Below are 27,588 nucleotides of genomic sequence, written 5' to 3' on the forward strand. Positions count from 1 at the left end.
TTACTATTGTGTGATTAAATGTTCTACCATTGACATGTTTTCTATTCCAAGTTTTCATATATAATTTACAAACATTTAATAGACTAAAGTTTGATGAAGTGTGTATCAAAAGCGACAATCAAATATGCATTGAATGTATCTGTGAGTTGGTCTTTTCTTTGGCACTGGTAATCATGGTGCAAAATGTGCACTAACAACGCACAGAAATCAAGCCAGCGGATATAAACAAGTCCACTATAAACAACACAATCCCACCAGTATTCGGGGCGGTCCCTCAATCAACCCCTCAGATCACTACACGTAATACATAGACAAGTTTATTTTCAAAAATGTATTTATTTTTCTTTATTTAATTAGAAACATTAAAATGATTATTAAATAGATCAGAGCTCATATCAGAGTAAGTATAAATATAGGACATACAGTTATACAACATAAATAAAGTGCAAAATGTGAAGAAAAATGCTAATATCACAATAGAGCTGCTGGGAACTTGTTGCCCAATTACAAGCTGGGTAATAATCACCATCGTCCAAAATAAGTCCAAGTCAATGTCGAAGGATAAAATCCACTCGAGAGAAGGGAATCCCTCGGGTGGAAAAAATCCTAGTCAACCGAATATAGTCAGGATGGTTTCGAAATGAATTCGAAGATGGATTAAATCCTGATAGTGGCAGCAAAAAAAGTCATTAGTTCCGAATCTAGCAGTTTGAACATTGCAATAGACAAGAAACTGAAAGGTCTTCACAAAAATAATATTCATAAACCCATAAAAAGTCTAACATGGGATGCTATACGTCAACTACTAAGGTGACATGCGAAATAAACCACAAATACGTAAAACAGTATTGTGAGCATGGCGCCTTAAACCAGGTAGTTTTCGATGGAAAACACATCTAGCTGGATTACAGATGATGTCCATCTTCGTCAGGAGGTAGCATTCCCGTATAAACATTCATGAAGATTCATCTGGGTCTTGAAATTACCTACACAAATGTTACAAATTAAAAAGAGACACTAAAAATGTATGTTCTCCAAACAGTGAAATAAAGAAAAAGAAGCGAGAAAATAGTAATGCTAACATCAAAGCAGCCTTTCATATAGGCCGCACAATCATTCATACATAATGACCATAAAAACAAGTGATCTGAGGATCCCGATGAAGGACCCGGTCCCCAACACTGGGTTGGGACGTGTATAGTGGCTAGTAGGGGAGAAAATCTAATTACCATGATCTCAGACCCTTTGGTGGTGGGCCCAGACGCCTGACAAAAAAGTCCAGGAAATAGCGATCCGGCCACACCAAAACAAATCACAATTGAATTAGATCTGTAAAAAATGAGAGAAAAGAAGGCCACAAATTGGTCATGAATTTCTCTGGTTAACAGATTCGAGCAAGATACAAGCAGCCAAAGAGAAAACCAGAAGTAGAAAAATAGATAAATATAACTCTAATGAAATAAACATACAAAAAAAATACATATGTATAGAAAAGAGGAGCCCAAAAATGGGACTGCCCATATGTTGAAGATAAATTAAAAGAAATTGAGAATTAAAGTGAAAGACACAAATGAGTGATGCAGTGGTATCCATAAAAATAAATAAAGGAAGATCCTGCACCCAAAGAAGAAGGATAGAACCAACATCATAGTTGTCATTATGCTCACCATTGATCAAGCCCAGATCTGTCAATCAAGAACCATCAACAGATGATTCCTTAATGTGTAGAACGACCTCAACTACATGTACAGAATCGGATGTCCGAAGGTTCCCCAGAAGGGTGAATCTCCAAATGTCATTAAAGGATAGGCGAAGTCTGTGGGGCAATAGAAAGTACAACAAACTAGTAAGACATCTGTAATGTCCCAAAGTATCACATACATAGAATGCAACACTGCGCTGTATGGAATCAAGTCATGAAGCATAATCTGAAAGTTCATGAAAAAACTGAACTTACATCAGTCCAAACAGGATCTGTGTGTCTGTTGTATAGTCTAAGTAGCAGTACTACAAGGTCCCAACATATAGGTAAATCCATATAGATGTTTGACCTAATCTTGAAAATGAGAAATAAAACAAAGCCAAAAGCGTAAAAGATTCCACCTAGCTACCCTTTCAAAGTTACTTACCTCAGCGGCAAAGGCCATAGACACCAAACCAGGAAGTCGGTAACCAAACTTCCTGTGTTGGCATTTGTCCGGGGTTAAATACGTCAATGGGCGTATCAGGACTGCCGTCTACAACGTCTCTAGTGGACGTGACTATTGACACAGAAAGGCATGTATAATCTCGGGCCACGTACCGTGCAATGGAAGGGAGCTGAATGGATGTAACCACGCCCCTGAAGGTATACAGGCGGCCCAGCCTTACCCGTTCCACCATGGGGTCAAGACAACAAAGGAAAAATAAAAATAAAGGAAAAAATAAGTTATAATGCACCCCATGCAGTGGTAGATCTCTACCAGTATAGAGGTAGACTTAACAATGGAATGCAACAGGCTAATAACACCTGAAAGCCGTATCGAAGGCACCAGGAATAACCAAAGCCTATAAAGGCGAGTCCAAAAGACGTCACGACATAGAGGATCTATTGAAATAGCGCATGCCATTCTTCATGGGCATTCAGGCCCAGTATATGGCTTTGGGTGTTAAATATCCACCACTGTTCCCTTCGGGACAAATTTGTGGCTATGGCATAATGGTCTGGTCCCGTAACTCTTAAGTTTTCACAGTCATGTTGGTGTTCAACAAAATGAGCAACTAAGGGAGAAGAAAGATTGCGAGTCCTGATTCTAGACTTGTGCTCAGAGATTCTCAGTTTAATAGGTCTAGAGGTTTTTCCTATATACGATTTATCACATGAACACATAATCACGTAAATCACGTTTTTAGAATTACACGTAGTGTGATCCCTCAGTTTCCAGACTCTGTGGTTAATGGTGACAGTGTTGGTCACTGTAGTAGATCCGCACTGACAAAAATTGCCACAGGGATAGTTGCCAGTAGCTCTTTCCATACCCCACATTTCAGTGATGGTTTTGGGTGCCTGGCTGGTCTGCAGTCTATCTGCCTGAGATAGCCAGCTCTTCAAATTCCTGCCCTTTTTGAATGCATACATGGGATGTTCCAAAATCGGGCATGTTCATTTGAAGTAAATGCCAATGCTTAGCAATAGTCTTCTTGATTTTGGCATGGTGGGTGTTGTAGGTCATGGCACAGACTATACGTGACTGGTTCTGGGTGGTGCGGATATTTTTAGTCAACAGGACTTCGCGATGTTGATATCTCGCCCTTTTACGGGACTGTCGCAATATGTGAGCTGGATAACCTCGCTGGGAAAGTCTGTTTTCTATGATGTTAGATTGGGACATAAAATCTTTCTTGTTGGTGCAGTTCCGCCTAGCCCTCAAAAATTGACCGTACGGAATACTTTCCCTTAAAGACTGCGGGAGAAAACTATCAAAGTGGAGGATAGTATTTCGATCCGTAGTCTTACGGAAAAGGTCCACAATGATAACACCATTCTGGTGTTGAGTATTAGATCCAGGAAAGAGATAGGAGATAGACGCACTGTCCACCGACATGGTAAACTTGAGATGGTCATTCAATGAGTTAATCCAAGTCAGGAATTCTTCATGATCTCCCGTCGTTTTGTCCCACACAATTATGATATCATCTATATATCTTTTATAAAAAAGAATAGATGACAAAAAGGGATTGGAGGTATCAAAGATAGAGACCTTCTCAAAAGCCCACATAAAAAGGGTTGCGTAATTGGGTACAAATGCTGCACCCATTGCGGTACCTTTGACTTGTAGGTAGAAACTTTCTTTAAACCTAAAGTAATTCTTGGTCAGGGCAATTTGGAGGAGATCCACAATGAATTCGCTTGGGACAAACTGCGGGTCATCTCTGAGATCCAAGAAACATTTTATAATGGGCAATGATTCTGACTGTGGGATATTCGAATAAAGGGATTCGACATCAAGAGTGATAAACAAGTTTTTGTCTGGATCAAACGGAAAATTTTCCAAATGGACAATAGCATCGGTGGTATCGGCCAGATAGGTCGGTGTACTGGCTGCCAATGGTTTGAGAAAATAATCAATGTATTTTCCCAAAGGTTCTAAGATAGAGCCACAAAGAGACACTATCGGTCTACCTGGAGGATTTAATATATTCTTGTGGATTTTTAACAAGATATAGAACAGAGGTATGCATGTTCCTTTACCAGTAAGAAATGAAAATTCTTTGGTACTAAGAATATCCGCATCTTTAGCCCGTGTGACCAGGGCTAAGATTTCACCTTGTATAGTCTCTGTAGGGTCCCCCTTGAGTTTAAGATAGAAGATCCCATTGTCCAATTGTCTAAGTACCTCTGAATCATAGAAAGTTGCGTCACAGTCTACCACTCCTCCACCTTTGTCTGCCTGTTTAACGATGATAGAAGTCTCTCTTTTAAGGTCTTGCAAGCAGGACCATTCTTTTTTAGAAAAGTTATAACATCAATTAGAAGTGGGATTAGCCTGTGCTGAGAAAATGGAATGGAAATCACGAAGAACGGCACGTTCAAAAGTGATCGTTTCGCTAGAGACCATCTGTGATGTGGGCATAAAAGTCGATTTGGGCCTGAACGGAGTATAGTTGTTTTCTAAATCACAGCCGTTTGTGCCAAAATGGTCTCTAAGCCGAATTTTTCTAAAAAAGCTCCGAAGTTCTAATTCAAAGTCCATCTGGCTTGGATTGCGCATAGGAATGAAAGAAAAACCTTTCTCATGTACTGCAGTTTCGTTGGTGGTAAGTATCCGTTTCGAGATGTTGTAAACTGCCGATGTGTTAGTTAACGTTGGTAAGACCTCCTTCTTGTCTGAAACATGTTCTCTATAGGCGGAGGTCCTACTTCGGCGGGAGGAAAAGGGAGGTTTGGGGGAGGAAAGGCCTGATAAGGGCCTTGGGGTACAAACATGGGCATCTGCATGTATTGTTGGTAAGGCCAATGTTGGCGTCCTCTTCTCCCTCTACGTGAGCCTCTATTCCATTGGCGACCTCTCGGGCCGCGTGTATTTTGGTTAGGAAATGAACCACTCCCGTCTGAGGAACTATCTGAAAAGGTAACTCTTTTTCTATAATGCTGCGGACCCTGATTAGGATGAGACGGATCATCCCAAAGGCCTGGACCCGCATAATCGGGACTCAGATACGGATAGGCAGATTCCTTAGAAAAAGTAGAAATGTCTTTCTTGAGTTTATCCATTTTTTTAGCAGTAGTAAGTTTGATACACTCTTTAGTATGCTTGTCTATTAGGTCAAGCTTTTCTTTGATATTAAGGATTGTCGTATCAAGGGCAAATACGGCTTCAGCTTCATCAATTTTTGCAGACGAGTATGCTTTTCTTGAGGGCCGTGTTGATGGTTAATAGCATCCAGTCTCGGCTGCATTTAGTACCTACCCCAGAGAAAGCTGTTTTATATTCTAGATCGTCGACAAAAAGACAGGGTTCGTTCCTCACTAGGAGTCCCTGTGGTATAATGTTTTTCTTGAGATATTCAGTCAGTAAGTGCCCGTGCATCTCGGTCCTAAATTTCTTCTTTTTCAGTTTAAGGATGCCTAACTGCATGTCCTATATTTATACTTACTCTTATATGAGCTCTGATCTATTTAATAATCATTTTAATGTTTCTAATTAAATAAAGAAAAATAAATACATTTTTCAAAAAAAACTTGTGTATGTATTACGTGTAGTGATCTGAGGGGTTGATTGAGGGACCGCCCCGAATATGGTGGGATTGTGTTGTTTATAGTGGACTTGTTTATATCCGCTGGATTGATTTCTGTGCCTTGTTTCTGGTTGTTTCCCCTCTTGCAAGCGATGTAGGGGGTACCCATCTATTGTATTGCTGCAAAATGTGCACTAGCCATTGGCTAGTGATAATTGACTCTTGATCAGTAATAAGTGCTATGCTGTGTACATGTATAGAATTCAGGTGACAAGTGCCTTTTTTTTTCATTGCTGGCTAGTAGCTTGCAGCTTGAAATGTTCACCCTGATTGATATTAATTTGCTTCTGTGATTGGCATACAACACTACTCGGGCCAATAGTAATAATAGATCAATTTAAATATCAAGAAGCCTTGCTGACTTAAAAGCAATGTAGTTACCTGTACCTTTGCTATTTGGCCAACAGGTCAGTGAGATTAGTGAAGTAGAGTGTGAGAACGGTAGCTTCTAGCCCAGTAGCTGACCTCTAATGGTCATGGCCATGGCAACTCCGGTCTGAGGTAGGTAAATTGGCAGATTGATGGGACCGCCACTTTTCCTCTTCCATCATTTTTTATGCGTCCAGGGACGTCATTTCACCAAAATGCCACGGGTAGCGGAAGTGACATCACATGACCCTTGACCTCTTATGATATCCCAGGAAGTGATGTAATTTGACCACACCCCAAGTGACATCACGAGAAGTGATGGCACATGACCTTCACCTGTGTTTCCAGCCAGAACATTCAAGCACACTATCACATTTCACCCACCATTCACTCACTCACACTCACTCACTCATACACCTTCTCTTGCATCCTCCACTCAGGCACACACCCACACAGAACATTCAAACACACACTATCGCATTTCTTCTCATTCACCCACCACTCACTGACGCATAGCACATACATTTGACACACACTTGACACATGCAAAATACACATCACATTTTTTTTTAAAGCCTTCTTAGCTGTTTTTCCAGCTTCGGTCCGTCACTCTAGGCCACCCACGGCTCCTCTGGGCTGCTCACAAACAGGAACCAGGAAGCTGGGAGAGCTTCTTGGTTCCTAACTATGAGCCACAAGGAAGCCGGAGGAGAAGGGGCTGGATCTGAACCTGGCATGTGACCCGTGCCACGGTCAACTAACCCTACTGAGCGCTTCCTACTTGCGCTGCAATCCCCGGCCCAGCCTTCACCCTGATGGGTGAGGTCAGGGCTTGCTCCACCCCAGACCTCGTTTGGTGATGGGGCCCCGCTACTCAAATGCCCAGGAGCTTCCATTTTAAAAAACAAAAAACAAAAAAAAAATGTTTTTCTGTTATCTCTGATGGACTGGCAATATCCTTGCGTTCTTACTCTTTGGGGGTGCAGCCTGTAGAAAACAGAATACAGGGGTGCCTTACATTCATGGACTTGGCCCACTCTTAAGGTGCTTAACCTCCGCTTCCCACCCTTCCTTCTTAAGCCATCCTAAATCGTACAGTCCCCCGTCTTCTCCCTTTTATAATCTACCTCCCACTCCTTCACCCAATGTGCGCCACATTTCTGGACTTCACTGCCTCCAGAAATCAAAAAGAACTTCTGGTCTCCAAGAATGCTCTAAAAATATTCCTCCTATCCAAGGAAGGGGCACAGGGGATGTACAGAACATTCATGGCTCCCATCTGCATTGAATCTAAAGGCCAGTAGCTTAACATATTATTTACCTGCATAAGATGTACGAAATGTATGTGGCCAGTCTGTGTTGTGCCCATTCCATGGTCCCATTGGTATCTTTCCGCCTCCACTCCCTGGCGTACAGCCTGGCCGGTTACCACTATGTCCTTTTGGAGCGCACCACGCGATTGCTTGCTCACTGTTGTACAGCGTTCAGAACATTTGGCTTCTTGTGGAATTGCAATCTGTGACTGTTGGAACTGTCCCAACCTGAGCCTGTTGTAACTCTGTGTGTTCCCTCCTTAGTTCCTGAGGGAAGACTTGAATTACCATGACCCGACCGTGAAGCACAGCACCTTCCATGGCGAGGACAAGCTGATCAGCGTGGAAGACCTGTGGCAGGCGTGGAAGACCTCAGAAGGTGAGGGGCCAGCATCCTCAACACACGCTTTCCAGGGAAAGTTCTGATCACAAGCACGATCTCGCTTCAAGTGGCATGTGTTCTATTTAATGTGACCAGCTTTGTTCAAGGCACACATTGCAACACGAAACAGTAGCTTGCCCTTTGTTTGTTTGTTTGAAGTTAAAGATGATTGGCTGTTCAAACGGATGAGGTTGGGCACAGAAGCAGCTTTGATTGATTGATTCTAGATGTGGTGTATTCTCTGGTACCCTTCCCCCCTTTTCATGCTTACTACGTTGAGGTCCTGGAAGACAGCAGAACACTGTGTATCTGCTCCTGTGAAGCCTTCTGAAGCTTCCAACCAGAAGTGTTTGCTGCTGTGCAGCTCTGAGCTACCTACCTTAGCCGCGAGTTGGACTAAGACTACAAGCCTCTATTTAGTTCTACTTAATGCTCGAGTGGAGTTTTTTTGTAAATCGTGTGCGTAGTTCTCGATTTTCAGTAAATGTTTCTGTGAATGTGTGTGCCCTGTAATGAAATAGGTACACAGGATCCTATTTATATGTACCACATCTTACTCCACCAATAGGAACATAGATTATATTATAAAAGAAGGATAAGATGGTAAACTTTCTCTACTTCCACCCCTCATTCTCCCCCAACGATTAGACACCTCTGACAGATTCTCCGGCACTACAGGTCTTGACAACATAGACTGCGTGCAACATTCCAAATTTCAAAAAACATTTTTGTTTAATACAGAATATTTAAATTAAAACATAAGATACTTCCCACACCTAACACAGTGTACAAAACTACCACTTTTACCTAATCTGAAATGGGTGTGTAATGAAATGACCAACTGTAACACATTCAATGTTGTGTATTTAATCACATGCCCCTGTGGCCTATATTATGTAGGCAAGACTAACAGACAATGTAAATTCTGTATGGTGGAACATCGGAGCTGCATCAGAAATCAAGTGATTGCAGCTCCTTTAGTGAAACATTTTCTTGATATGAAACATGGCTGCAATGACTTTACGTGGTTTATTTTGAAAAAGGTGCATGGCCATAGGAAAGCCGAGACAGACCAGAAATTATTGAACCTGGAACAAAAAATTATTTTTAAATTGCAAAGTAATGTTCTGGGGCTCAATGAGAGTATTGATTGACATCTGGTCAGCCAAACATAAATGTTTTTTGCAATCTGATTATTGTTTGCAATTTTGGCTGTGTTTTGAGATATTTTTTTAATTTTCCTTATTTTGTGCCATCTATTTTTGCAAAAATTTGACTGTCTGTTGCTTGATTTTTGCAATGCTGTGTCAATTTCTTTTGAATTGTTTTGTGCCCCCCAGTGCACTTTCTTCTCAACACTGCTTCCCCTTGTTGTTGGGTGGTTTGATGCAAAGATGGCCGCTAGTTTTTTCTTACCGGCTAGTACCTAACTGAAGAGTGTAGTCCTTCCTTAGTGTTCACTAGGAAGATTGCATGTAAAAGATGGCCGCTGTATTTAATCGAAAAGTATAGTCCTTTCTTAGTGTTTACTAGGAAGTGGTGAGCGTTTTGCTGCACTTGGTGAAAACACATGCTGGTGCTGCACGGTCTTCTTTCAAACCCCGCGAGTCATTAGCGAGGAGTTTGTTTGTCCTAATCTAGAGGTGAGCATGTTGTTCTTGAACTTTAGTAGCTACATTACTTTTAGTGATGTTGGGGGCTATTATCCCTTTTCTGCAGTTTTTTACTTACTGAACGTTGAGGTGTTGTGTACTATCTCTCACTACTTGGTCACGTTCAGCATGTTTTTACACATTTAATGGCTGTGAAGACCGCTGGTGTATGACACTACTGTTTGGAAGCATGAGCTCTAATGCATGACCTAGGCTGGGCTTGAAATGGTTTCTTTTCTTCCCCTTTTTTTACCCATTTGGGAGCCGTGGTGTATCGGTGCATTTGAATGCTCTTTGAGATGGTTGGTGACCGCCCTTCTTATATTACAGATTGGTTCTGCGTCCTCTTTTGTAATCATCTGCAGACTTGGTTGTCATTACAAGGGATTTCCTCCCCTTGCCCCACGTTGTGGGTGGCTTCACTTGCGTGAAGGTAATTTTTATTTAATATATCCTGAACAATTCATGACTGTTGTCCTGTAGTGATCTGTGGCTCATTGGTAGTGTGATGTGTCCTTTCTAGGTGTGACGATATTTTCGGCGGATTGAGACGCCTTTTGAAGTATCTTGGTTTTTCAATGAAGAAAAATTAGCCTATCTGTCATTTACAGACGTGCGTTGAAGATTCACCACATTAAGGTCAATCTAATTGGTTTAATTTCTAAACCTTTTTGTGGAATTGTTCTCTTGACTGAGTCAACTCCACTTTTACATTTCCCTCTGTTTCTCTTCTTTGCAGGCTGGTTGCCTGAAACTACCCATTCAACACGGTGTTGAGAAGAATAGTGGATGTTTTAAAGGTTCCCCTGAAGAATGTTCGCCCGAAAGGGGCTTTAAAGAACAGAAACATGTTGGGATTATATGTTGTTTTAGTGACACATTTAGGTTTTTTCTTATGTACTGTGATATGTGATTTTGTCTGTGTCCATTTGTAAGTGGTTTATTTGAAATTTAGCTTTTTAGATTTTGTAGGTTTTAGTGGTAGTTTTGTACACTGTGTTAGGTGTGGGTAGTATCTTATGTTTTAATTTAAATATTCTGTATTAAACAAAAATGTTTTTTGGAATGTTGCACGCAGTCTATGTTGTCAAGACCTGTAGTGCCGGAGAATCTGTCAGAGGTGTCTAATCGTTGGGGGAGAAGGAGGGGTGGAAGTAGAGAAAGTTTACCATCTTATCCTTCTTTTATAATGTGTGTGCCCTGCCTCATAGGCGGTTGGCTTTTAGAACTGCATGGTTTATCCGAGGGTGCACTCCATGGAAGCATTAGGCGGCTACACCACCCCTCCCCGCTTGCCAGTCCCGGGGCTCACGTTCCTAGCAGGCCTCGAAGTCCCATCTGCAGTGTGTGCTTGGTGGCTGGGACCTGCAAAGGGCACCCATCCAGAGGTGGCTGGGACCTGCAAAGGGCCCACATCCAGAGGTGGCTGGGACCTGCAAAGGGCACCCATCCAGAGGTGGCTGGGACTTGCAAAGGGCACCCATCCAGAGGTGGCTGGGACCTGCAAAGGGCACCCATCCAGAGGTGGCTGGGACTTGCAAAGGGCACCCATCCAGAGGTGGCTGGGACCTGCAAAGGGCACCCATCCAGAGGTGGCTGGGACCTGCAAAGGGCACCCATCCAGAGGTGGCTGGGACTTGCAAAGGGCACCCATCCAGAGGTGGCTGGGACTTGCAAAGGGCACCCATCCAGAGGTGGCTGGGACCTGCAAAGGGCCCACATCCAGAGGTGGCTGGGACCTGCAAAGGGCCCACATCCAGAGGTGGCTGGGACCTGCAAAGGGCACCCATCCAGAGGTGGCTGGGACTTGCAAAGGGCACACATCCAGAGGTGGCTCGGACCTGCGAAGGGCATCCACCCATCCAAGGTGGCTGGGACCTGCGAAGGGCATCCACCCATCCAAGGTGGCTGGGACCTGCGAAGGGCATCCACCCATCCAGAGGTGGCTGGGACCTGCGAAGGGCATCCATCCATCCAGAGGTGGCTGGGACCTGCACAGGGCACACCCATCCAGAGGTGGCTGGGACCTGCACAGGGCACATGACCACCAATAAGGGGGGGGGGCAGCTGGGCCTCGAAGTCTGGAGGATGGGACGAAGGTCAGAGACCACCAGAAAGCATCGGCTGCTGGTGGTATCCGCTGCTTCAAGGTCACAATGCTCCCAATTCCTTCATCATGGACTCCTGAGTTCCCATCTTCCCCAAACATCTCCAGAACCCCAAACAAATACTCTGGGCTGTACCCCCTGTCTCAAAACCGGGCTGGGAATTGGAAACCTGGTGGTCTGGGGTGCCCGATGGGTGTGAGCAGCACACACTCCCACTGGGATAACACACTTTCCGTACTATAAAGCTTATTTTACATGAGCTACACCCACTCGTTGTGAACTGTAGTGCACGGTTTTGAATGTAAACTAAAGAAAGCATCCCAATGTTAACCTTCCCCTTTCTGTGCCCCTCACTTGCATGTTAATGTTGTTAACCCTTCTTTTTGTCGGATTTAGTGTCTTATGAATGTCGCTACGGGCTTTCAACACCAATTATTCTGTGTTGCAAACGTAGTGCTCATAGCACGTTCGGCAAATATTATCACAACTGCGGGAAATGAATGTGAGCACGTATTATAAAACCGAGATAAAATGCTTTTCTTATTCTGTTTACACGTAACTCTCTCAAGAGGTCTGCCGACGCCGAGTGAAAGGTCTGTGTTCTATCAAAGAGCCACATCTCTGAACATCTAAGCCTCTCTTTACTCGGTACTGCGCTGCCCCTCCCAGAAGTGCAATATTGGCGCAGACTTGCGTGGTGGAATTGGACCTGCCTGGAAAAGTCGGCAAGAAAGGAAGCGATGCCATCCGGATAATGGGCGGCCGGGGGCAGGCCACGTAGGCATGCGTTCCTGTGCCCCGCTAGCCGTGGCCATGCGGGTGAGAAGGTTGTCCACCCTGCCGTCACGCCACACACACCCGCAGAGAGTTCTCGCCCTAGGCCTCTATTAATAGGATGTGGCTTCCTGGACAGCTGTCAACAGAGCCAGCCAGCTCTGACCGGAAATACCCACGCCAGCTCCCCACTGCCCTATCCTCCACAGCGAGTGTAGATGGTAGGGCTAGCCCATTGACGCCGCACTTGCCACGCCCCTGGAGCGTTCAAGGTGCACAGCAATCATGCATGTGTCCGTGGGGGGGTGTGTGCATACAGTGAAAGCACGTTAGTGGAAGTGACGTGAAGGTAATGGTTTAACACAACAAAATGCTTCCAGCATTGGCAGCTCCATCACCTTAACTCTCAGCCACCCCATTGCACTTGTGGCATCTCTTATTTACATCATCAGTGACCTCACTGGAAACGCGAGCACAACGATGACGGCCATGAACATTGGCCACATTGCCTGCTCAGCTCTCCAAAGTAGCCAAAAGGCCTGGCTTAGTGGCCCCTTTCCCCCCGTTGAGAGCCCATGGGCCACTGTCCATAGTATGTGACCATGAGCAGTGGCCACACTATCCAGGCATGACCTTTGGCCATGCCTCCAGACCACCCAAAGTAAAGTCATTGGCGACTTTGTCCCCATAATGGGTTCATGGGTATATTCCATTTCTGTTAGCATGTACTATACATACATCTGCACAATATGTTATGTCTTGGAATATAGACCAAGACAATTTGTACTCTGATGGGTTGTTTCCTTGACATATGCTGTGATGTCATGACTCTGCTCTACCAGTGGCACAGAGCAGATTCTGTGGTCACAGTGACCCATTTGACATCTCTAGTGGCAACCCATTATTTGCAGTGCATGATCTGCATTTAAGATGTGCACCCCTGTACCAAAACCATGATCATTAGTAGCCCTTGATGGTGGCAGATGAAACTATACAGCTATGCTTGAGTTTAGGCATGGTGCATGACACTACTTTTGATCATGGCAGCTACGCCAATTTGATATCACTCGTGTGCCCGCTCTTGTGAGTCAGCACTGCTGTCAAATGTGATGTGTATTCTGGACAGACTGGCTGAGCCTGCCAAATGACAGAACAGGAACCCAAATGGCCATTCCTCTTCTTTAATCACTTTGTGAGTGCAGCTAACACCCTCCACCAGAGACAGCCGCCCACCAGGCAGCTGCCCTGGGCCCAGGCATCAAAGGAGCGCGCCCATTCAAAGGGAGGGTGTCCTCACACCAGCGTGATGCATTTCTAAAGGCCTTTAATCCTAATGAGAAGGGAAGGGGGTGGGGTTAGAATAGTCGGGAGGGCTCTGTTCAGTAAAAGCAGACTTCCACCGTTTTCTTTCTTTCTACTTCTCTCTCCTTCCTGTCCCCTCCGCTTCATCTAGAGAAAAGCACTTTGGGTGTGATATGTGACAATTCATGGAATCCCGTCACTTCTCCCCAGGGGGAGCCCTTCCATGCGAGCCAAGGGAGGAATGTCCGCTGCCCAATAGTCCTCCTAGGGGTTCTGGAAATCGGGACTCCCTTCATGGGGATATGGACTCCCGTTCCATGAAGAAACTCCCTGACCCCTTTTCCCTTGGGACCAAGTCATTGTCAGAAATCCCTGAAAACACTCCTGTCTGTTATGGTAGGGCTTCTTCTAGCCTTGATCTGCGAATCAATATGACAAGAACCAAAGAGATCGGAAAACTAATGGTACTGAGAAGCGTTGGCCCCAAGGAAGCATAACTCATGATCACAAAGGTCCAGTCCCGGGAAGACCCAGTGAAGACACCAAGGGCCCCCGTGACTACTAGCAGGGTCCGTGTCAGGTGCAAGTGTAGGGACGATTTTTACACCAGGGAAGGCTGGACTGTGCTGCTGTGCTGCTGTGCGGCTGGCGCAGGTATGAATGTCACCATTATCTGGACAACGGAGCACTGTTCCAAGATGGCCACCATATTACAGACATTGCCAGGAACTCAACATGGCTGCCGGATGTGCCCCATGCTGCTGTGCAGGTCACACGCTTCAGTCTAACAGGGAGCGGCCCAGGGTTATAAATACCACACCCTGAGGCCAACTACCTGCTTTGCGTTGATTCTGCTTCTATAGAGGAAGCTTAACGCTTACTACGTAGCCTTTCACACGCTGAGTAATCCCATGCAGCTCCATTCTCAAGGAAGAAGGAAAGGAAAGACAGCAGGAGTCAACTAGCGTGTGCCATGGGTGAAAGACTCTTACCACTCACCTCAGCACCTTTTCTTCTTTCTGCCGCTCATCTGCTGAGCACCGTCTCTGCGGCTCAGCAGCAACCTGACAAGCAAGAAGGAAAAAGACAGTTACATTCAGCAGGCTCTGACCGATGCGCTCCGTGCAAAACAGATACTCTCCAGACCGTTCTGCTTCGCGAAACGCAACCCCACGGACCCACCAACCATTCCCAAAAGACTGGAAGAAGCACAGAGGTCATTCTTCTCGGGACCAGGCGAGTCACAGGTGGACTGAACTAGCAACTACCAGTGAAGTAACTGGACACTGGTGTAACTCACAGCCACAACTGATCTTGCAGCAAGTTCACCCAAGGTGATTCCAGCCTTCCCTATTCACACCCATAGCAGAAGAGTGGTCGGGAGGGCAGTGGTCAGCACACTAGTGATTGTCCCATCTCTTCTAGGGGGCACACTCAAGGTCCACAATCTGGGCAATCACCTTTTGCATCCACAACTCTTCCAGCCCCACCTTCCCTAAAGACAACAGGGTTACTCATGCCATTCTGTACAGCTTGTGGGGTGGGGGTGGTGTGAACGACACAGTGGATCAGGTATGTGTTAAAATAATGATCACCTCAACAACTTCTCATACTGAGAAGAGCTGGCCTCAAAGAGGCATAAAGATAATTTCAACAATAACCAAAGAAGGTCTTAAACTCTACGCTGGAGAGGATCCAACCTCAGGAAATAAAGAGTGAGAAAGGACTAGGAAGAAGAGAGTGCAGCTGGCATGAAGCCAGCCCAACCTGTGAAGTTCAAATCTGGGAACGCAAAGCTGCACGAACGTTGATCCCCAGTGGCGCGGATGCCTAAAAACCGGTCAGCAAAGCACGACATTGGAAGCCAAGCTCTTGACTAACTGAAGAGCGGGAGAGAAAGCAATGGTGGTGTGACCTCGAGGAGGAGGACCATGTGATCCAGCAAATGTGTCAGAGCCGTGTTTTCAAAGTCTCTATGGAGCTATAAGGACAAATTGGGGAGCAGAGTTAAGAAACCAGGAGATGCTGAAGCTATTCTAGATGGCCCAATTCCCCAGGAAGAACCAGCGACAGTCCCGACATTCCAGGTAACAGGAACAGTGGGAGACCATGTAGTGGTTTGGGGCAAAAATAGAGCCCAGAGAAGATCAGGAGTGAACTTCCTTATCACTGTAGTGTCTTCACGTGAATCCCTAGTCCAGAGAAACTAGTCACAGTAGTGACACCCAGAGAACCAAGAGTCGAGAGAAGCTTGGGAGTCATCTCTCACATCACAGTAGTTATACCCGCGTATCAAGAGTCCAGAAAAGTTTGAGAGCAACCTCCCTTGTCACGGAGATGATAATCAGAAAACTAAAAGCCAAGAGAACTTAGGGAATAATTTCCCTCATCATAGTGGTGAGATTCTAGAACTCAAGAATCGGGAGTGCATCAAGAGAAGTGTTTGTTGATACAGTGATAATACAAATGGGATTGAAGAGGAAATTAAACAAGTGCTGTCTGGGGGTAATCTTCGCACATCGTAAAACTGGGAAGAAGTAATGGAACTGTACAGCAAGAATTCAGAAACCCTTTGGAGGAAGTAATGAGACATTTGAGGACTATTGCTAAAGAATATCCCAGGGCAGTCCTTAAGACTGCAAAAGGTGGGTCAGGAGAAGGGAGTCATTCTCCTGACCATGCTTTCTTTGTTGAATCAGAAGCTTAAGCAAAGGATTGCTGGGAAAAAGATAGACTGGGCTTGTTCACCAGGAGAAAGGAGCCATTCTCCTGGTATTGTTCTTCACTTGTATGTTGAACCTTTCTTGTAGATTAGTGGTAGGGGAAGAGTAGGTTTTGGACAGAGGACACACACATTTTTCATTTGAAAAGACTTCCTGACGACAAGCACTCGAGTTATTGATTTAGGTAGGGATAACTCTTCAGAGATAGGGATGCGGATAGGGAGAGGGAGAGGTAAATTATTTTCTGCAAATCTTAATAAAGCTTTATTGAAACATGCCACCCCTTTGTCCGACTCCTCACTGGAACTCACCACAGGAGTCAGAAGGGCAAAGTGCACTTCTTTCAAGAACATAGATTGGACCACTAAGGCAGGCTAGCTTTAGTCTCACCTGCAGGCTTTTGCCTTTAATACAAGGGGTCTCCCACCACTTCTTTGATTCACGCTGGAACTACACTTTAGAAGGATTCACTGGACCTCTTTCGGGACAGTTGTACTTTCCAAAGCCCTCAAACACCGAGGGGAAAGAGCAGCCCAAGGCAGAGGAGAGCTATGCTCCCTACCCCACTCCCAGGGGGTGACACTTGCTGCTGTGGACCAGGACCTGCCAATCTGCATCAGAATATCCCAGGGCTGGGAGAGCAGACCCTGAAAGTACTCATCCTCTCCTCAAACCCCTGAATTGGGTCTAACATATCAAAATATTCACCTTGATGTTCAGAAAATAGAAATATACATTTTATTAAAATAGCGTAGATGTTTTTTGAAATTAGAGCATACAAACTAAATTAGCTTCTCCTCAGAGACAGTAAGTACCCCCCAACGTTTTGGTCCTTTGGAAATCAAACCTCTCCTCTGACAAACCAGTGGTGGGATAAGAGCAACATCTAATGTAATGTCCCTAGGATAAAGGGGGGAATTTGGGATAATTGGGTGAGGAAAAGACAGGCGGGAACCAACTGGAGATGGCAGAGCAAGAGAACTGACTCTTAGCAGATGAGACCAGTCCCGGATACTGGTCCATTGAGAGAAGGAAGCCAGGGCAGCCCATAGAGGTGACCAGCCGGCGCTTGGTAATTCATTCCAAAACACCCTCCCCCCCCCCCCCCCCCCCCTCAATTGAGGGTTTGCTGACAAGGGTGATGGTTGCCTGGCTGGGTCACTCGCCAGTTATCCCAAAATCAGAAGTTGAATTTTGAAAGGTAAAATCCAAAGAAACCCGTAGCCCTTCCCCAAAATTGTCCAACTTTGATCAGGGTAAAATTTGGGAAGGGAAAAGGACTGGGAATGCGAAGGGGGTGCACTTTAAAACAGGAATACAGGTATTGATAAATGCATTCCCTGTGGCCACCTTTGCATTTTAAGTGCTTTCCAGAATGAGGGGTGGGAGAGCTTGTAACATGAAGGCATTACAATAACGTTTTGAGTCTTCGTCTGAACGGTTCTCCTGGAGATCATGCCATAATATGGCAACAGGAACCCGGAAGTAGCTGCCCATATCCTTCTCCTGTGTAGAAATTGGTACATAAGCCATGCACATTTGCTACAAGAGTCATCCTCATGTGGAGTCATCCTCATGTGGAGGATTACTATTGGATGTTATCTTGTAGATATGTTGGCGCTGGCCTACATAAGGGCTTTATGGATCACAAATAAAACTTAAAATCAACTCTGGCATTAAAAGGCAGCTATTGCAGTTTTCTGAATACAGCTGTAATGTGTTCTCTGGCAGCGCCCCCTCCGGCTGTGGAGTTGAATAAGATGTGCAAATGGTGTAAAATCCTCTGGGGCGAACCCCAGAATAGCACACTTCAGCGATCTGTCTTGGCCCCACTGATGGCTGGAACAATTAAGGTACTCTTTCCACCCCCCGCAACCCCAACCCCGTATCAAACACAGCTTCTGTTTTATTGTTTGTGCAGGCTAAATGCCCCCACCCAGCAAAATGCTGCGAACTCGTATCACAGCCTTAAACCATTAGACTTTTGAACCACGGTGGACACTTAATGGTGAATTCCATCAAAAGTAAATACCTTTTATGTTCAACCTTTCAAGGGGTGGTTTTTCATGAGGTCCCCTGCAGGAGGTATGTTGCTGTTGTAGGCATACTGCTTTAGCTGAACACCATTTTACCATATGCTTTTTGTGCAGCCTCTTCATTACTGGACTGGTGTTTCCCCAGCTGCCATCCCTAAAGAGCAAAGTTGCCTGAACGCATTAACTTAAGAGTCTGTGATGGCACTGGACATACTTCTGGGGAGTACCTGTGCATAATTAGTGACCACACTGTCCACAGCATGGGCCACATAGCTTTTGCTGGCATCGGGTTGGTTCTTGGGGAATGTCTTGTCCTCACTGGAGAGGATAAACACCCAGCAGCATTTACATCAAAGCTTTGATGGCCGTAAATTGGTTCTTGGCGACCACCATCTCATCCCTGGAAAGAGGGCCTGCTGCAAGGTTTGAAATGCCATCGGGTTGGCTCATGGGGCAACCTCATCACTCAAGGGGTGAAACTTCTGCACTATAAGTATTTGGCCCGACGCTCCCTGAAAGACATGCTGGTCTCTGCATCGCCTTGACAGCCTTTTATGGCATCGGAGCTTTTTAGTGACCATCTTCTAAGAGGAGGCACACTGTTCACAGCACTGACTTGAGAGTTCCTTATGGAATTTGGCTCGGTCCTTTGCTGCTATATAGGCGTTACTGGGGAGAACACCCTGCACACAGCATAGGTAGGCTCATCCCTGGAGGAGTCATGCTGTGGGGAGTTTGTGACAACGCTATTCATGCAATACTATTGAACTCGCAAGATGGCATTGGGCCTAATGATGGTATGCTGGCCATGGCATGGGCTTAAGGGCATGCGACTGCACAAGTGAAGCCCGTGGGGCCACCAACAACATACCTCTGGAGGGGATATGCTTTCTACGCCACATGAGCTTGAGACGACATGATGACACACCTCTGGACAAATCTGAAGAAGACACATTGTCCACAGCAGGAACTCGAGCCCAGTTCTTGGCATTGGGAGGCTAATTGATGGTGTAGCTGTTAACCACTAGCGGGGCTGAGAAGATGGCCTCCATCATGAAAGCTAAATAGAGCTCCTCCAAGACCTCCGATTTCGATCTCATACGGGCTGAGAAGCTCACACACAGCACGGGAGGTACGTGTGACGTTTAGACAGAGGGAATTCGTTTTGTTTTATCCTGCAGGAATGTTGCCTTTTACTTTGGCCCATTTCATGCAGTCTTCTAATGTTGCAGGCCTCGGGGAGCGTTCCAAGGGCACAACTTGCAGGGAGATCAAAATGAAGTCCCCAGCTAGGAAGTTGCAGAAGCGGGACTCTGATTTCTATGCTTGCTACTCGCCCACATGTCGTGCTGATTCCATGAGAAACTCGTTCACTGCTCAGGGCTGCACAACATGGAAATCCACGCTTTGCACTTTCCCCGACAGAGAGTGTAGTTGTGTACCAAAGTTGCTAAAGTTCACCCATTCTCACCTAGCTTTCTGTAAATATGTCTTTATATAGCTGGAAGAGGAGCATGATCCCTTTTACAGTGAGGTCCACCCTATGCTTCATGGCTTTAAGGCATTGAGAGGAGATGCTTAAAGGATTATGGGTTTCTGGGTGTGTAGAATGTTAAAACGCTGTATTCCTGTCAAACGACCCCCCCCCCCCCGCAATCCAATCACCATCCATACAAATAAGGACCCACGGTGGCAAACCTTTACTAAAAGCCGCATGCAAATGTTCAACGGGCAAGATGAAAGAGATGAGTCCAGGGGGGGGCGCACCTTAGCTGTGGGGTCATGCTAGCAATAACTGCTGATGAAAACCCTATTACCAGTGGAATCTGACACCTGTCTTTTCCATAGACCTGCTGGAGGTTTCTGTGGCCATCTTTTTCTGATCTAGAAAAATGCAGTTGGCTACCATTCCTTAATTGCTCCAATTGAAGGTTGTAGGTTGTTTGTACCCCTTTTCCCAAATACGTGTTAATTTGCTGAGTTTTCTTACATAACGTTGTTAAAAACAAGACCGCTCATTTGAGATGTGCATTTGCTGAACAGCTCATTTGGTTTTTGCCGTCAAAGTCGCCTGCACCCCGACCCTGGCTGAATTGAGGGGTTGTCTGTATGGCAGGACACTGCAGAGGACGTTTGCTGTTCGCTTGTGGCGCCTGCAGCATGACTGTGCATTCGCCGTCTTTCTCTTTTTTGGGCCTGCAACTTCGGCTATTGCAGTGTAGGTGATGCATTGCTCTTTGCTTGTTGCACGCGCAGCATGATGCTGGAAATATTTAAATCTATGTTTGAGGTTCATGTAGCCCAGCGGTGCACAGACCTCATTCTTCATACATTGCTGCCATTGTGTAAAGCACAGCTGTGCAGAAACCTCATTCTTCATACATTGCTGCTATTGTGTAAAGCACAGCTGTGCAGAGGCCTCATTCTTCATACATTGCTGCTATTGTGTAAAGCATAGCAGTGCAGAGGCCTCATTCTTCATACATTGCTGCCATTGTGTAAAGCACAGCTGTGCAGAAACCTCATTCTTCATACATTGCTGCTATTGTGTAAAGCATAGCATTGCAGAGGCCTCATTCTTCATACATTGCCGCTATTGTGTAACGCACAGCAGTGCAGAGCCCTCATTCCTCATACATTACTGCTATTGTGTAAAGCATAGCCGTTCAGAGGCCTCATTCTTCATACATTACTGCTATTGTGTAAAGCACAGCAGTGCAGAGCCCTCATTCTTCATACATTACTGCTATTGTGTAAAGCATAGCAGTGCAGAGGCCTCATTCTTCATACATTGCTGCTATTGTGTAAAGCATAGCAATACAGAGCCCTCATTCTTCATAGATTATGTAGTGCACTGTAGTGCAGAGACTTCATTCTTCATACGTTGCTGCTATAATGTAGAGCACAGAGGTGCAGAAATCTCATTCATCGTACATTACTGCTATTGTGTAAAGCAGAGCCGTTCAGAGGCCTCATTCTTCATACATTGCTGCTATTGTGTAACGCATAGCAGTGCAGAGGCCCCATTCCTCATACATTACTCCTATTGTGTAAAGCATAGCCGTTCAGAGGCCTCATTCTTCATACATTGCTGCTATTGTGTAAAGCATGGCGGTGCAGAGGCCCCATTCTTCATACATTACTCCTATTGTGTAAAGCACAGCAGTGCAGAGCCCTCATTCTTCATAGATTATGTAGTGCACTGTAGTGCAGAGACCTCATTCTTCATACATTGCTGCTGTTGTGTAAAGCATAGCAGTGCAGAGGCCCCATTCTTCATACATTGCTGCTATTGTGTAACGCATAGCAGTGCAGAGGCCCCATTCTTCATACATTGCTGCTATTGTGTAAAGCATAGCAGTGCAGAGCCCTCATTCTTCATACAATGCTGCTATTGTGTAAAGCATAGCAATGCAGAGGCCCCATTCTTCATACATTACTGCTATTGGTAAAGCATAGCAGTGCAGAGGCCCCATTCTTCATACATTACTGCTATTGTGTAAAGCATAGCAGTTCAGAGGCCTCATTCTTCATACATTGCTGCTATTGTGTAAAGCATAGCAGTGCAGAGCCCTCATTCTTCATACATTGCTGCTATTGTGTAACGCATAGCAGTGCAGAGGCCCCATTCTTCATACATTACTGCTATTGTGTAAAGCATAGCAGTTCAGAGGCCTCATTCTTCATACATTGCTGCTATTGTGTAAAGCATAGCAGTGCAGAGCCCTCATTCTTCATACATTGCTGCTATTGTGTAACGCATAGCAGTGCAGAGGCCCCATTCTTCATACATTACTGCTATTGTGTAAAGCATAGCCGTTCAGAGGCCTCATTCTTCATACATTGCTGCTATTGTGTAAAGCATAGCCGTTCAGAGGCCTCATTCTTCATACATTGCTGCTATTGTGTAAAGCACAGCAGTGCAGAGGCCCCATTCTTCATACATTGCTGCTATTGTGTAAAGCACAGCAGTGCAGAGCCCTCATTCTTCATACATTGCTGCTATTGTGTAAAGCATAGCAGTGCAGAGCCCTCATTCTTCATACATTGCTGCTATTGTGTAAAGCATAGCTGTGCAGAGGCCCCATTCTTCATACATTGCTGCTATTGTGTAAAGCATAGCAGTGCAGAGCCCTCATTCTTCATACATTGCTGCTATTGTGTAAAGCACAGCAGTGCAGAGCCCTCATTCTTCATACATTGCTGCTATTGTGTAAAGCACAGCAGTGCAGAGGCCCTCATTCTTCATACATTGCTGCTATTGTGTAAAGCACAGCAGTGCAGAGCGCTCATTCTTCATACATTGCTGCTATTGTGTAAAGCATAGCAGTGCAGAGGCCTCATTGTTCATACTTTGCTGCTATTATGTAGAGCACAGCAGTGCAGAGTCTTCATTGTTCATAGATTATGTAGAGCACAGAGGTGCAGAGGCCCCATTCTTCATACATTGCTGCTATTGTGTAAAGCATAGCAGTGCAGAGGCCTCATTCTTCATACATTGCTGCTATTGTGTAAAGCATAGCATTGCAGAGCCCTCATTCTTCATAATTTGCTGTTATTGTGTAGAACACAGCAGTGCAGAGCCCTCATTCTTCATATTTGGCTGTTATTGTGTATAGCACAGCAGTGCAGAGCCCTCATTCTTCATAATTTGCTGTTATTGTGTAAAGCATAGCAGTGCAGAGGCCCCATTCTTCATACATTGCTGCTATTGTGTAAAGCATAGCAGTGCAGAGGCCTCATTCTTCATACATTGCTGCTATTGTGTAAAGCATAGCATTGCAGAGCCCTCATTCTTCATAATTTGCTGTTATTGTGTAGAACACAGCAGTGCAGAGTCCTCATTCTTCATATTTGGCTGTTATTGTGTATAGCACAGCAGTGCAGAGCCCTCATTCTTCATAATTTGCTGTTATTGTGTAAAGCATAGCAGTGCAGAGGTTTCGTTCTTCATACAATGCTGCTATTGTGTAAAGCATAGCAGTGCAGAGCCCTCATTCTTCATACATTACTGCTATTGTGTAAAGCATAGCAGTGCAGAGGCCTCATTCTTCATACATTGCTGCTATTGTGTAAAGCATAGCAGTGCAGATCCCTCATTCTTCATAATTTGCTGTTATTGTGTATAGCACAGCAGTGCAGAGACCTCACTGTTCATATTTGGCTGTTATTGTGTATAGCGCAGCAGTGCAGAGGCCTCATTCCTCATACGTTGCTGCTATTTTGTATAGATAGCACAACAGTGCAGAGGGTACGTGGACATTCGTTAAGCACTGCTCTCATTGTGCAGTACTGTAGTGCAGAGACCTCATTACTCATAGTTCTGTTTTGGTTGTGGCATAGCAGTGCAAATGCTGCATCACTCCTCATGTAGTACAACCATATAGGGTCCTTGTTCTTCTTCGTAGGATGCAGTACTGCAGTGCAGAGGGCTCCTGGGACTACGTTTGCTGTATTGTGTGTTGCAAAGCAGGCCCCATTGCTCGTGGTTATACAATCAGTCAAAAGTGGTCTTCTACAGCGCAGCACTGCCATTTGATGCCCTCACTGGGTAAGGTTTTGCAAATGAAGGGAGGCTGGGGTTGTTGATGGCGGTAAAAGGCAGATGAGAATCATGTAGTGTTGTTGCTTTCAGGTCAATGGCACCGGAATCCTGAGTGGTGTTGGGTTTCTACATTGGTAGTGGCCTGGCAAATGACCTTGGATGTGTGTGTCATCCAGAACAGAGATCCCACGATTGAGTACTTGGTCAGCGCCGCAGGGACCTGATTGGCTGCTGGCGTGTGTGGTGGTGGGGGGGGGGAATGCTAGAGGGCACAGCTATGGTGTTCCTCAATGTGGTGTGCCAGTAGGTAGTTTGCTGCCAAATGCCTAGGTTGATTGTGTATAGTAAGGTGGAGAGGGGTGAGGATCTGAATAGTTTGGGAGGGGAGTGGTTTGGGTAGAGGGAAGTGAGTTCTAGGTGGTTTCTTTTGTGTTTGAGTATGTTTCTATGGCATCTATTGGCATGGTTTCGTCTACCCAGGATTAGGTAATGGGATTGCTGAAATTGACCTGAGTGAGTCCAAACCCCCGTACTCATGGGCTGCGGCTATGCCCATTATATGTCCATGTCCGTATTGGTTTGATTCCGCTTGAAAGGTCACTTGGGGACTGACCCGCAGGAGTCTGAGCTTTCCAGCATTCTTTGCTGATGAATTCAGTTTGTGATCTAGATCTATATTAATGCTTGATTTCCGAAACGTTTTATCCATAAACCAATATGTTGAAAGACAGATGAATGCGTTATCTGTAGCGTCGGCCTCTCCCCCTCCTAACATATCGAAGTTGCAATGGAATGGTCCCCTCGCCACCACCATACCGCAAGCACGAAAGGCGGTACTCAGTAAGACATCCCTACCGGCCTTACCCCAGGACTATCAAAGAGGAAATGAGCCCGCAAGACTTGGCATATATGAACATGCCAAAAGATGACGAAAGCAAGTGCGAATACACATAGCTGCACTAGACAGGAAGCAGATATTCAGATCATCACAAAGTTACACAGACATGAGGTTAAAGGGCTTTTAGACCTGAAGAATGTTACATTCACGTTATAGACCTCATTTTATGGGCAAATACTCCCAAAAAACTAAAGTAGAGATACTCTCAACAAAAAATAGAAAATGGGCCCATAAAGTGCCTGCTCCCCTGCTTTCACGCACACACCTCCATGTATATGTTTGGACCAGTAGTACACATAGTGCCACAGAAAAAAACTATTATTACTGTCTAAACAGGCAATAATATATTTTAATGTGCATAAATAGCGAAGTACACATGATTATTTATGACCAAAGCATTTGTTTTAAAGTTAAAACTCATGTTTACTCAGATATAAAATACTCGCAGTGGGACTTTTTTACTTCCTAAAAATCATTTTACTGCCAACTTTAAAAAATGGGGAGTAAAATATTCCCACTTCAAAATCTTATTTGTACTACTTGCTACTTTTAAAATTTGTATTAAGTGCATTTGGTTAAATTTAGTGACCTTTTACACTACTCATTCATAAAAAAGGAAAGATAAAATACAATACATACATTATATTAAGACCCACATCATATCACGATGGGGCAAATAAAATCAAAGATACAAAAATGTAATAATTAATCCTCTTAAAACAATTAAAACATTTCTTTCGAACTCCAGGGACAGTTTCCTAACGACACGTTGCCATATGTGAAAGTTTGAAAAAGCAGTCACTAATGAAGTTGAACTCCAGAAATGGTCCAAAGTATAGAGTTAATGTTGTAAGCCTTCCCGTATTCCAGACTCAAAGCACCACAATGGGTCAGATTATGACGAGGTGTTTCAACCTGTTAAGCACACAATCTACATAACCTTTCAAGAATAGACATTCCCTCCCGAGCCCCTGTATTTTCAAAGACAGGTAGAATGTTTAGTCAAATCGCCAGTACAAATTTGATTAAAACTGGTAACCTAAGGTTTAGCAAGTAGGACTTTGGTGCGCCTAGAGAAAAAGCCTGATGCGAGAAGGCCTCAAACTTAGAGGTCGGCTAAATAGTTCAATGCTAACCCTGCCCCATGGTGTATGTACTGCTCCTCAGATTTTGCCAAATTAAAGTCCAACCAGCTCTCCGGGAGATTAGATACGCCAGCCTCTGCAAAGTGGGACCTCGCCAACATCACCAGGTCTCTATACCAGACACTTTTAGAGAACCTTCTGGAGTGACCCACCGTCCTGCTCAACACTGAGTCATCTCCCGTACAACCATAATGGATCTTGGCCCAAAACGTACAGGCAGCAATTTTCCAGAGTGCCAGCAAAGGAAGCACACTTAGTTCCACCCTGATCACCTCCACCAGCACTCTACCTGGGAGGGACAGTAAAGAAGGAAGAATCTTTCCCTCCAGTCTAGGCAGCCAAACTTCTGCCCTTAATGGAACAACTTCCAGGGCATACAGTATGCCCGGGATGATTGCAGATCTGTAAGCAATCAAGTGAATGGCCTCCCTGGGCATCAATGATTCTTTTAAATGCAAGCCATTTAACCCAGGCCCCTCAGTCAGGTGGGAAGGCCATAAAGAAGATCTAATCAAAACACCCAGGTAATTATACTCTACTACCTGTTCCAACAAGATACCTCCCACGCTCATATAAAGGACGGAGCACGATATGCCCTTTTCCCACAGGTCATTATTTTGGGTTTAGTTACATTGGGAATAAGGCCATGATTTCTAGCAAAAATAAAAAGGGCATTAAGAGATCTCTGGAGGCCAACTGGTGTACGGTCGAAATGAAGGTATCGGCGTACGTCAGGCAGGGCATGGACTCCCTGCCATACCACAAAAGGTGATGGTTGATGGCCCGAAGAGCCAGAGGCAAATCAGAAATATATAGGTTGAAAAGCAGGGGGGGGGCCAAGGGGCATCCTTGCTTCAGCCCTCGCGTAGTAGAGAATGCACCAGATAGCTCCCCATCTTGTGATAATATAATTCTGACTTGGGTATCGCTGTACAAAGCCTTGATAAAATACAAGAGCGAAGAATCTATGCCCCATCATGCCAACTTTTCCCATAGTTTCACTCTTATTACACTTTCAAAAGCGGCCAAATCGACGAAGCCATGGTCCTGGATAGCTCTGGGTATCAGACATCAAGGTTAGCACAGTCCAAATGGAGTGGGAGGTCCCACACACTTTCCTGAAACCTGTCTGCTGGAAAATCAATAGACCCTTTGTTATAATGTATGTCTCTCTCTGCTCCCTGAGTGTGGTGATGTCAGTGTAGAGTGCATGCTATTCTGTGATGTCACTATGGAGTGTCAGTGTTGTGATCTGAATGTATGTTCCAAGGGGGACAGTTGGAGAAGGAGAGCTGGCTATGAAGGACGTGCCGGTGTTTGCTGTTACTATCTTGAACAATAAACCCACTACAATCTACATGCTGGTCCAGGGTGGCAGTTTGTGTGACCGCAATACATCACTGGCGACGAGGATGGGATCCTGTTGTGGAGGGGGCAGCAGTTGAGCAGAACACTGCCCTCCAAGTACCCACGTCCTGCGTGTTAGCCAGCGTTTGCAACTCTGGGTGTCCGGACCGGAGTTGTTGTCCAGCAGGCCCAGTGATTCTGAAGACTTGTGGCTCT

General features: G+C 45.1%; 1 protein-coding gene across 8 annotated transcripts in view; it reads left to right on the forward strand.

Annotated features, from left to right (window-relative positions):
- Positions 1–27,588, forward strand: part of STIM1 (stromal interaction molecule 1) — a 591,802-nt gene that overhangs the window by 353,937 nt on the left and 210,277 nt on the right. For all 8 annotated transcript variants that reach the window (XM_069640356.1, XM_069640358.1, XM_069640357.1 and 5 more), the window contains one exon: positions 7,725–7,839. In XM_069640356.1, coding sequence (XP_069496457.1) covers positions 7,725–7,839 — 115 coding nt within the window. The remainder of the gene's footprint in view (positions 1–7,724; positions 7,840–27,588) is intronic.

The sequence above is a fragment of the Ambystoma mexicanum genome, chromosome 7q (assembly GCF_040938575.1).
Source record: "Ambystoma mexicanum isolate Mex_15411 chromosome 7q, UKY_AmexF1_1, whole genome shotgun sequence".
In the NCBI taxonomy this organism is placed as follows: domain Eukaryota; kingdom Metazoa; phylum Chordata; class Amphibia; order Caudata; family Ambystomatidae; genus Ambystoma; species Ambystoma mexicanum.